The 13,021-nt window shown below is 30.3% G+C and overlaps 1 protein-coding gene across 4 annotated transcripts; it reads left to right on the top strand.

Moving 5' to 3' along the window:
- The first annotated feature begins 398 nt into the window (after window positions 1–398).
- On the top strand, window positions 399–12,650 carry LOC106688421 (uncharacterized). Of its 4 annotated transcripts, none has more exons than XM_014432863.3 (5): window positions 399–555; window positions 2,457–2,631; window positions 4,551–4,697; window positions 6,692–6,788; window positions 10,227–12,650. In XM_014432863.3, exons 2-5 carry the CDS (start codon window positions 2,461–2,463, stop codon window positions 12,317–12,319), a joined length of 2,508 nt encoding a protein of 835 aa, XP_014288349.1. In that variant the 5' UTR covers window positions 399–555; window positions 2,457–2,460; the 3' UTR covers window positions 12,320–12,650. The 4 variants fall into 4 exon arrangements, with proteins under 4 accessions (XP_014288349.1, XP_014288350.1, XP_014288351.1 ...); XM_014432864.3 differs by lacking the exon at window positions 399–555 and adding an exon at window positions 692–1,322; XM_014432865.2 differs by lacking the exon at window positions 399–555 and adding an exon at window positions 1,403–1,626.
- Window positions 12,651–13,021: the final 371 nt, after the last annotated feature.

Raw genomic sequence — 13,021 nt, forward strand, 5'->3', positions numbered from 1 at the left:
TATTGTACAATGTCATAGATTATTGTTTAAGGCAGATAAAAAATATTTTATAACAAGTAGAAATGCTGAGAAAATATCAAATTTAATTTATTACTTTAATAATGAATGGGAAGAACTATTATAAAGGAAAATTGTTCCATACACTATCAAAATATTACGAGGAATATCTTAGACCTAAAAAAAGGGTTCGATAAGAATAGATATTCTCGTATTCAAAGAGAGATTACTTTTAGAGGGATCGAAACTACAGTCACGAATATCCTAGTATGTGTAGAAATGTCTAAAGATTTTAAAATGAATGTTCGTTTTTGATATAAAGAAGTAAAGATTAAAGTTTTGATTTATTCTAAGCGAGGACATATTAAAAAAATATTTTGAAATGTATACCGCAAACTCAGCACTGCCTAGTGAGAATGGCTACAAATGAGGAGCTTGCTTATTTACCCCCCAGTACATTGGCTGGCAATTACCTTCTAAAATGGTGGACATTTTGTTTGGATGTGGGTTGCTAGAAAAGAAATAGCAAAGGATAAACCCATAGGATTTTTTTGTCAAGTAAGTACCCACGTATTTATATATTATAAAGATCATTCCTGTTGCCAGAAACATTTTTCGGGGGATATCCTCGAGTAGCCTTGAAGGAGTATCATCTGGGTAAATAGAAGTAAGATCGGCTGATCACTAAAATCATATGTGCTTATTTCAGGCGCGATAATTTGGTGATAATAAACATGAATTTTTTCCATTTTCGTTTTTCACGCAGTAAAATACTGAAAAAAAGTGAAATTTCTAACCATTTTTTGACGTTCTGTTATCGTTTGTTTATAATCATTCAGAATTTTATCATTATATCTAATTTTAAGTCCGAAATACCCCTTAATTTAACAAATTATAACCAATATAGAAAAATATGACAAGTTTGATGCTTAGTTATCTCAACTCAACTGAGGTTATGTTGTAGAATTGCCATATTTTCATCTGTCAGAGATAGGGTTTTGTTTTCATAGCAATATTGTCCCTATTATTAATATCTTTAACATTAAAAGAAAAGAGCAAAGGAATAATAGGGTTTGTTTTTATCTTTTATCCTTTTTTGCTGAACTATCTTTGACAAATCATTATGTAAATTGTTTCTAAAGGTTTATTTTGAAATCAATGCAGCATTGTTAAAATTAACAAAAGTATGCTACTTTTCTGATTCAAACAGACATGAATTACTAAAAGGTTCCTTATTAAGTCCTTTTATTGATTTCTGTAGTCATTATTTAAGTTTTCTTTAAAACTTTGTTTTGTTCTGTTGATATCAATTATTTAAATACTCTGTAAGTATTGTTGATATTATTATCCTCTTGTTAGTAACCAATAATTTCATTTATATTTACACATATGAATTCAGTGTTATTAAAATACCTATTTCGTACACGGCAACACCTGATAATTTCTATTAATATTTTTACAAGTTGATCATTTGATTAAGTTAATTGGAATATGAAGTTGTAGTTTGCTATTAATTTTGTTTCCATGACTCAAGTGTCTGTAGTGAAATATAGTGACAATTTTATCACACAAAAATATCTTTTTATTTTGTTATACTTTCAAATGATGGATTCAAACTGTAGATTTGGGGTTAGTGTTTTATCATATTTTTTGTTGTAGAATATTTTTTTATGCCTAAAAGTGTTAACTGAATATCTAATCTGTGAGATTATTTTTTTAAATATGAAGAAACCTTAGCTTAAAAAAAGACCTTTGTCATTGAATTATTAATCTGCATAATGTGTCTCTGCCTGTGTAGTTTTTAAAGTAGAATTTTAATGTTCATGAAATTATGTTTTTGTAAAGAAATAACTAGGAACTAAAATAACATTTGCAAATCTTATTTAACATTGAGCTATATCTATAATTAGTCAATAGAAATAGTTTCAATTTCCTGAGGGACAAATATTACAAATAATATAAATGTTAAGAATTCTTGTACATTCTGATAGCTGTATTCTTTATATAGAAAATAGCCAAATTCAAAGCATAAGAAACAAAAATATTCATTTTATATCTTGTTTTCAGTAGAGCATTGATAAGTTTATTATCACTCTGTGTCTGAAATTATGGACATTTTCCTCTTATATTTAATATTTTTGTCATAATTAGAAAAAGTATCCTGAAAAATATTAGTACCTGCTACAGCATAACCTCTTGATGTTTAGCTTACTTATAAACAATGATATTCTGTTTGATTTATTATTGAAACTTTAGTACTATAGTGTGTAAAATATGATTAAAATGTTATTTAAAAGGCAATAAGTAGAAAATGTTTAAAACTAAAATTCATCAACTGTTCATTCAGTTTTATTTTCTTTATTTAAATGGTATTTACTAAGTTTTATTCATTGTGTTATTATTTCATAGTATAGTTGCATTAATATTTATTGGTTAATATATTTTTTGTTAATTTCTAGAAGGATGGATGGTACGCAGTTTCTGGTACAATGGGATGAGCATCCATCACATTTGGCAACACGCCTTGGTTATTTATTAGAACACCAGTCGTTGGTTGATGTTACCCTCATGTGCAACACGCACACTCTGAAAGTCCACCGAGCCGTCCTCGCTGCCTGTAGTCCATATTTCGAGGTTGCTTTTTAATTATGATGTTCTTAATTCTTATTTTTTGGGTTAAATTGACTGATTATCATTTAGTAATGTTATCATAAATCTATAACCACATTTTAACAATTTATTATTATAAGAATACAAAATACACAATTAACGATTCATGACCATCGGCACTATTGGTCAGGTTATTAATTTCAATTTAAATCTACTCTAGTGTGCCCGTTTATAGTGCCTTACTATAATTGTATAATCAATGATTCATAGATTGTTTATTTGATCATAAAACCAATGAATTTTTATTTGCATTTAATAACAGAAGATCATTTATGTATGAAACTTATTTTTATTGCTAGTATTGTTGTTTGAAATTATATAAATTTATGAGAGCATGTTTATTAGTATTATAACTTGATCTTTATAATATTTGTTATTGTTAAATAAACTTATGGTAGCATATTATAGTGATGAAAATTATTTCATGTAATTAATTTATGATACCGAATCTTCTGATGTTAAATTTTTTATTTTCCATGTTTTCTTATCTTGTTGTATATTAAGTGGTAATATAGTTAGCTTTATGTAATAGTAAATGCTGATTGTTCAAACGTTAAGATAACTGAAGTAATGATTTACTATCTCTGAATGGTAGAAATTCTTTTATTTTATTTATATACTTACTAAATGTAATTATATATTATTAGATTATGTATTAATGTTAGTTATTATGATTTTAGTTACATAAACTTTCGTATATAAGGTTTTGGTTGAGTGTTTATTATTACTGTACTTCATGTTATGTATGTCAATATTATTTATTGGAATATGTCAAAATTGTTTATTATCTTATCCCTAGACTAGTTTTCATAACTTGTCCGTTTACTTGTGGTAGAAAATTCCACATCGTTATAGCACATGGAAAATAACTGATGTTGATATTTCATTATTACTTCAATTGTACTAGTAATACAGTAGTACAAATCTGCTCAAGATTGTAAAGATTAAAGTAAATTTAAAAGGTTTTCAAATAGACTTGATTCTTATGTCAATAATTTGTTGTTTGGTTTATTTACAGTCTGATGGCATCAATTTGATATTTAGTGAGATGACTTGTTCTTTTCCAATTGGCATAGAAGAAGTGTTGTATTCTAATGGGCTGCAATGGAACGAAATTGTCTCTTATCTTTCTTCAAATCAGAATTTCAGAAAGCTGAAGAGTCATTAATGATAAAGTAAAGCGATAACTTATTTTAAGGAGTGGGGATGGATTTAATAAAAAAAAAAAAAAAAAAGGACACATGAAGCAACGATAATAAAAACAACTGATCATTATTTCTTGCAAAAGCACCTTTCAAGGAATGAAGAGCTAAAAGTTAAAGTAAAGTCTCATCCGCGCAGTCAAAGTAAAATGATTATCATTGGGAAAGGAAGCTGAAGGCTGCTCGTGAATCTTAAAACTAAATTATTAAGTTCAAAGGGGTTGGTGACTGTTCAATTCGGTATCAAGATGAATCTGTGGACTTTGTTTTTCAATTCAATTAAAATGGATGGTGAGATTTGTTTTGATTCTTTTTGTTCAGCTAAATCTGTTTCTTCCATTAATTAATTCATTTTATTCTCATTGATAGTAGTCCTAAAAGAAATAAGTTGAAGAGGCTGACTTTAGGTCCTTCTTCACATGGATGAAGATTTTATTGAATATAATGTATCAGTCCATTTTTCATCAAGATCTATGATGTCAATAAATTATTAATAAATTTATTAAAATTTGTAGTAGTTACTTATAATTAATATTAATATATGTATGAATATTGATATACTAAGGTTCCATTAATAAATACATTTAATTACGTATTGTGAATTTAAGATATTCAGGTTATATTAATTATGTAGTTTATATAATACATTACTCGTTTAAATAAAAACTCTCTTTTTCACAGCGACAACTAGGAAACCATCCTCTGATAGTGCTCAAAGATATGAAGTTTTCTGTTTTAAAATCTTTGGTGGAATTTATGTACTGCGGTGAGACCAGTGTTTCTGAAGAAAATCTCACTCCACTACTAGAAGCTGCCAAATTTTTTGAGGTAATTTTTAGATGTATATTTTGATATTTTGTCTGAGACTGGTTATATTTATCAATAAAATATCTCCTTATTATTTACAATAGTTGTAAAAATAAAAAATGCAAATAAAATAATTTATTTTTAAATGAAATAGTGACATATATAGGTTAATTTGACTACATTGTATTAGACCTGGATAGAATATCCTGCAATTTTTTAATGATTGATGTGAGACTGTGAAATTAAAATTGTTCTTGATGACCAGGTTGGTCAAAACGTTTGATATTTAAAAAGATTTTTGAAGATATATGAATATATTTTGTTATAATTGATAAGTTTTTAAGTTTTTTTCTATAAAATACATTTGAAGATTCACTCATATTCAGCAAGTTTATGTAACAAGTGATCTTTAACATCTGTTTACTTCAAACGAGTGGTCCCCAATCCACTCTGGGAGTTCTGGATGTCTACAGACCTCTGAGCCAGAAACTGAACATGTGACCAACCCCACTCCCAACTTGAGGCAAAGAGGAGGGGTCCCCTTGAGAAAATATTTGAAAATGATGTTGCTTTAAAATGTACATTTTGGTGTACTTTTATAGTACATTTACCTGTTAAAAGATTTTGACTAATATTCAAACATCAGAAATTGTAAACTATAAATCCACACAAAATATGTATGTGTCCCATTCCTCACCACCAAGGTGTAAGGGCCACTGGTTGGTAGCTACTGCTCCAAATATTTTCTTTTGTGTAATAAGTAAAAATGTGCTATACAGACTTGCCTTATCATATTCCAATTAAAAAAATTAATTACTATAGCAAACCCGGAGTAATGTGGGTGAGGGTGAGCAAAAGTCCCAACTTGGGGAAGACCATAACGGTTCTGCCTTTAAACTGCCTATCCCTTGTTGCCTAGTATCACTGTTACTAGAAAAAGTTAGTATTATTAATATTGATGATATAAATTTGATTTATAGTAAATTTTGTTGAAGAATAGTGTTGTAGTTATAAAAATTATTGGTTTGAGAAGTTTTATCAATCCAAAGAACTGTCAAACAAGTTAAGGTTTTAAACTTTTCATCAGTGAATGGTGAGTTAAATTGTGGAGTGTGAGTTGGCCCTCATATTAACACCATTCTTGGAAATAAGGGCATTGTAATGTTTGTGGAATCTGTTACATAGGGCGAATAAGTGGTGATCAAGTGCCAAATTTTATTCTATTCTCAAAGATGCATTTGATGAAGGGATGTCTATGTCTAAGTGCTTTATTTATATGTTCATGGTCAAACATCTGAAATTAAGAAATATTTGTAATAACTTGCTATCTTATCTCGTTATTGCTCAGGCCTCATAAGGTCTTTAACAGAAAGGCTTAGTTGACCGAATTTGGTCCCAATAAACTGGTGATAATTTTTGAGTTTAGCCTATTTCTTTTCTCATATGAGTTTGATAAAAAAATTCTGCTTAACTTATAAATAGAAACAATAGGCTAATTTTTTATTCCTACTTAAAAATTGTAGGGATTACTTGCCTTCAGTACTGTGTTTTAAATCCTCTCTAAATTAAATGATCTGAAACAGTAATTCTATAAATGGAAGTGACAAAAGAATATTTGAGGAATAGTATGCTCTTTGGATTTTACGTTTAAAACCTTATGAAGCAATCTTTGAGGAAGTCAATTATTGACAATTGGACAGATAAAGATGGTTCTTTATAGTTAAGGAAAAGTATTTCAAAGCAGATGAGGTGGGGACAATAATAAAAAAATTCAATTTTTGTAGAAAGGGATTACTAGGTGCCTGAATCTCTGAATGTTATCTACCAAGTTGAGCACTATGATGTATTTCTGTTAATATACATTTTTTTTTTTTAATTTAACTGGAATTTTGACTGAACTTTGTGTATATCACCTTTAAGAAATTTTAATTGTTTTTATTTGCCAAGCTAAAAAGTTCATCTTTCATTTTGTTTTATCATTTATTGTTATTAATCATTTTGCATTTGTGTTTCAGGTCAAAGGCTTGTCTTCGATGACCAAGGAGTCTCTCTGCTCTCCCGGAGGAAATCATAGCATTAAAACATTCAATGGTACTGCAACTCCGACCACTTGTAAGTACCATTGATTTCTGGTACTCAAGGTTAGCAGAAAAAAAATAGTTTCTTTCACTGCTCATATTAGCATTAACGAATTTGTTTATAAAACTTCTAGTAATAATAATAGTAAACCTACACCCATGTTTTATAAATTACCTTTTCTTTGGTAGCATTTTGGAAAACATTATCAATACTGATTACCGCTCAAAACTCCTTAAGATATAATTTTGCCATTTGAAAGTCTATTGGTCACTACAGAATCGCCAATTAATGTTCGAATTCTGGGGGCAACGGTAGCAATGTGGTAACAAGCCTGTCTACCAACCCAAAGGTTGAGTTCGTCCCTGGGCCCTACCCAGGTTTTTTTCAAGCATAAGATTATACAATACTGATTCACAATATTTGTGAGACCCGTTAGCCTATGGGTGGCACTGTCAAAAAATAGGCGTGGGAGTGACAAACCCATCCTTATGAAAAACCACGTCAAGAAATATGCAATATATTTCCCTAGTACATATCGGGTGCGGCCTTGGACCTCCATGGTCTGTCACGCCAATAATAATAATAATAATAAATAAAAATTATTAATATCTAGAAATCCATTCTATTACACAAAAGTAAAAAAGTTTTCATAAATTTAAATTATTAAAATTCTCAAAAGTTTAAAATGGTATTGGCCCACTTTTCAAGTATCCCTGAAAATGCATAAGAACATCAAATCGTTTAATAGAAAATAAGTTTTTTTTTTTAAATAATGTTAACAGGTTTGTTATAGCCTCAGTACATTAATAATTCTGTTTCTTATAGCACTGTCAAATAGTCGAGAATTTCTGGAATATGTCAGGAATTCACTGTTAATGTCGGAAAAATCTACAACTTTCAATTAATTTTGTTAATTTGAAGAACATTTGTTGCTTAAAGTGCTTTGGTGTTAATTGCAATTTTTTAAAATGTGATGATGGATTCTAATGTTAAGAATCCCCACAAAATGAAAATTATTTTAAATTAAAGTTATTAAAAAAAAAGTGAGAAAGAAGATGCACATGTATCAAGGTCTGGCATCAAGAGATATCCGATACAAGCTAAAGCGGATGGACACTCCAAATTACTTATATGACATCTTCCTCAATGGCAGAACGTTTTCTGTTAGAGTAAATGACACAAAGTCTACCCTCAGACAAATCCATGCCAGTACTCCACTAGGTTCAGTCCTTTCTCCCATTCTGTTAAACTTTTATGTTCACGAAATCATTCAGTCTACACTTACCTCCATAGCTGTGTTTGCTGACGATACAGCAGTGTTTTCTCAACATGATGACATATAATAGCTAGAAATACTCTGCAAAGTCACCTTAATGAACTACAACATTACTTCAATAAATGGATGATTAGTCTGAACATTGAAAAATCTAATTCAAAAGATTTTACTCTCAGACGCCCACCAGACCCTCCTGAACTGATACTCAAAGGTAAAAATGTAAAATGGAATCCTTCCAAGTAACCTAACAGTAAGATACCTAGGAATTCACCCTGATTGCTGCCTTAGCTGAAACCTACGCAAGGTTAGCAATACTATATTCTATCCTCAATAAGAAAACCCAAATTAAAATCAGAAACAGTTATTCTTATTTTGAAAATAATTCTCAGGCTGCTGGTGATGTATGGCTGTGAAGTCTGGGGAGCAGCATCCTTTTTTACGAAAAGGAAAAAATTACAATCTTTTCGAAATAAAGTCATAAGAATTGCAGTGGATGCTCCTTGGTTTGTAAGAAACAGCCAATTGCATCGGGAATTACAAATAGAGACAATAGAGGATTACATCTAAAAAACGGTTCATGAAGTTCCACTCCGGGTTACCTACAGTTAAAGGAGCAGTTACTTACAACTTGGAAAATCCATCTACAACCTGAAGACCGAAGCCCAGGCTGCTGCAGGACATCCAGTTATAAATTCTATGTTTATCAGTTCTATTATTGTCACTCTAAAATTTTAGTCTATCTTAATTTCTTTTTTTATCTCTCTTCATCTTTTTCTTAAATTCACTTTCAATTTTTTTCTCTCTATTAGAAGTCAATTATTTATTTTGTTAAATTCGTAAATGTCATTGTTTTTGTTATTAAGTTTACTTTTATCTTTTGTTAAAAATTATTATTTTAATTTATTTATTTTATGCTAATTTTTTGTTTCATTTATAACATTGTATATAGTTAGGGGTGTCTTTTGTATGAGTATAGCCTCCCCCCATAATCAAATGTTAAAAAAAAAAAAATAATGTAGCTCTTACATTAACCATCTAAGGCCCACCAGGCCGATCTGGTATTAAATAAATAAACCAGCCCTAACTGATAAATACAGACAATTAGATTACACATTAAGACATTTAAATACACATTATGCTGATATAATAAATAGATTAGCCGTATAAATATAAAAAATCTGCGAGAAAAAAATGGTCCAATAAAAAAAAATCATACATTTTAATTTAAATTGCCCAATAAATTAAAATTTGACATATCAATTAGGAAGTAATAAAACAGCATAATGGACATGTTGATGTAGTCCAAAGAGGTAATGTCTAATATAGAGCATTGGTTTGTGCTACAGAGGTAGATGAATGCACCAATAGTGAAAGACAATAAATTAAATAATGTAGTGTAAAACAATTTTAAACTATGATTATATAGATGAAATGATTTCAATATGGAAATTGAAAATATGACAAATCTGTGGTAAATATGATTACAAGAATTTTAAATATACGTATATAACATAGATAAAAATTGTTGATTAGAATAACTTAATTTTAGGATTGTAAAGGTGCATGAGTATGGGACAATTGTCCCAAAACTTTATGGAATGAAAAATATAGAATAGATTATATTCATCTTGGAACTTTTTTCACCTCAACAATTTAAAAAACTTAATATAATCAAACTTACTAAAAAGAAAATTCAAAATTATTTAATCACATGTATGGCTTTCTGCTTGTTACACTTGACTTAAAAGAACCATTCATAGGTTATTACGATCAACAATGATTTTTTTTTAGGGCAATAATTTGGAATACTCCCTTACTCCTTCACAACTATAATTCAGTTTGCATTAAGAAAAATAAAAATGTATAAAAATAAAAGAGAAAATGAAAGATTATTATTTGAGGGTTTGTAATTAATAAAGGAAGGGGTCCTTCATTATTTTAAATTCCTACGAAACTATATGATTTTGTAACATTTTTTGTTGTGAAGTGTAAATTAATATGTTAATTTTGTTGACCGTATGTATTTAGTTAGATTGGTATCAATTTAATATCATGAATCTTTTTAATATTAAATATTTTGGAAATAGACAAAATGATAATGAGATATATCATATTTATATATATTTTAAAAATTTATTTTCTTGTTATAGTATTCACAGAAGATATTTATTAAAATGTTTTTATTCTGTTGATAGCTGCTGGCTATGGTCGAGGAAGTGGCCGTGGAAGGGGAAGGGGTAGAGGAAGACCACCCTTAAATCCATCGTCCAAAATCGGTAGCCCTACAGAGTCTGCACAGATTCTTCTTTCCCTGTCGGGGAACAGTCCCAACCCTCAATTGTATACAAGCAGTAAAAATGTGAAAATCGACACAAATATTGTGAGTGGTTCTAGTCCTACAGATGGAATGAAGCCTAAACCTGGTTTTGAACCAAGGCGGAGGGGAAGGAAGAGAGGAGCCCTTAACACTGCATTTAGAGATAGGATAATGAGGGATGTGGATACGCAATTGGCGATCGAGAACCTCAAGAGGGATTTGTCAGATGAAGCTGATTCCCCGCTGTTGTCCTCCCTGTTGGCCAAACCTGACCAATCAAAGCAAGATGACCCCAAGTTCATACAGCAGCTGAAAGATATCGGTTTACCCACGAACATGCCTATCCTTATCGATAATGGTGATGGGAAACTTCTGACCCTGACTGAGGATGTTTTGAAATCAGTAGTGGACAGTGATGGAAACCTTCAACTCCAAGTAGCAGATACTAACTTAAACAAAGTAAAAAAACCTCCCAGACCATTCATTGTGAAGGAAATGAGGGCAATGAAGTCGGATGATGAAGATGAAAACGGAACCAAAAATGTCGAAGTGAAATCAGAAGTTAGTGAGGAACCTATAAATGATGAAGTAATAGAGAATTTGAAAAATGGTGGTTTAAGTGAAGCGGAACTGGAACCGGACGCTGTTGTCCTTTTCGAAGTAACTGATAACAAGAAAGTTGAAAAATTTGTTTTATCAGCAAAGGATGTTAGTATATTAAAATCTCTTAATGAACAATTAGCTAAACAAAAAAAAGAGTTATCTGATATCACGAAGAAGTGCGATAGTGTAAATACGATAGATGTGGCTGGTACGAATACAAAAATAGCAGAATTAAAACTCAAAATTGGGAAGACTAAGTCAATTTTATCTCAGTTTGTCTATTTAAAAGAAAAACTTAAGAATTTATCTGGCTGTATGCCTTGTGATACTAGTGATAAGCGACCTTTATCAGAGATGGTTCATCTAGAATTCATAGATGGTAATGGTGAGAAGATAGAAGGGTATCAAGTTCATGGAACGCTAGTTGATAAATCGAGAGGATCTACGAGTGACCATAAAGATAATCTTACCAAAGATGGTGATCTCTTGAACTATTTTGACAGGTTCATTTGTGGTGATACCAATCATGACCGAAATAGTCCATTACTGGGCGAAAATTCGATAAAAAAATTAACAGAGAAGAGGGAAGATGAAATGTTATCAGGTGATAATTGCGAACCAAAAGAAGAAATGAGTTATCAGTTGGTTAGCCTGGACGATCAGAATGAAAACATATCATACGATCAAATAGAAGCCATGATGAGTGAATCGTCTGGAAATATAGTTATAGAAGAAAAGAATCCAGAATTGAAGTATATTATAGACAATGATGGTAATATCATGAATCAAGATGAGAATTATGTCGTCTACGAGAGTGGAAATGTCATATATGACAACCCTGAGTCTGTTTTACCCGACATATCTGAAGGAGAAAATTCGAGTAATTTTGTTGTTTCCGATAGGGTTATTCAAAATGAAGGGACAGAATATATTGTGGAGTACAATGATAAATCAGATTTAGGTGATGATATAAAAGGTATCGATGACAGAGGGGAATATATTGTCTATCATGACGCCAATAAAGAGGGCTATGAAGATGATGGCCTGGAAGAAGTAAAGGAAGGCGATAACAGCTTTGTAATATATCCGGGTGAGAGTAAAGAACTGGAAGCCGATGGCGAGACTAAGTCGCCTACGAAAGATGTACCTTTTGCTGTCGGACTAGTGCCCCTTAAAGACGCCTTAGAAAAATTTCAGTCAATATCCGAACACCAGCCTAGGAAAACACGATCCAATTCTATGAATGGTGAAATAGTAGGGATGAGGAGAAGATCTTCGGGTAGTTCTGATAACTCAGATCTGTCAGACAAGAAAAGAAAACTAGATCCCACGTTAATCGATGGCATTCCGTCGGATGAAGCTTTATAGGTACCTGTGTACTGATCTCATTTATTATAGGGTGCGTTACGTCTCCATTCACATCCATCATTGAACTCAGTTACCTCATTTCGTTTTTTTTCTTTCTTTTCCTTTCCTATTTGTTTCTTATGGAAGATTAGTTCAGTTCGCTTACCTAGATTGTTATATGTTTAAAAAGTACCACATTACCGACCAGCAGATTTATGTAAAGTTACACAATAAGCACTGTATGTATGTAAATAATTATTTCAGATAATACATACATTAAAAAATGTGTGTCTTTTAGCTTTTGTAGATTTATATATTGTATATTTATAAATATATATACGTGTAATATTGACCACTAGTTTACATTTGTTGAATTGAAACAGAGTTAAATTTATATAGTGTATAAATTGTCTTTTGGAGGCATGTTAATAGCTTGTTAAATTTTGTCATTGAATATGGTCTGTTGCAATAAAGATTTGTAGAAATTGTTTAAATATTGTATATAAAATTTTCGGTATACATTATGCTTATAGACATACTGTTTGTAACGTATGTAAAAATTATTTATTGCTATAATTTGTATATAGTGTAAAAAATGAAATTGAACTTTTAAGTTTACGAGATAATAGGAAAAAATTGAAAAAAATTAAATATATATTAAAAACTATGGTTACATAGTGATAATAGAGAATGTAATATTTATTGATGATAAAAAACAAAAAT

Source organism: Halyomorpha halys, unplaced genomic scaffold (assembly GCF_000696795.3).
Source record: "Halyomorpha halys isolate HHAL.00 unplaced genomic scaffold, Hhal_1.1 Scaffold1126.1, whole genome shotgun sequence".
Classification (NCBI taxonomy): Eukaryota; Metazoa; Arthropoda; class Insecta; order Hemiptera; family Pentatomidae; genus Halyomorpha; species Halyomorpha halys.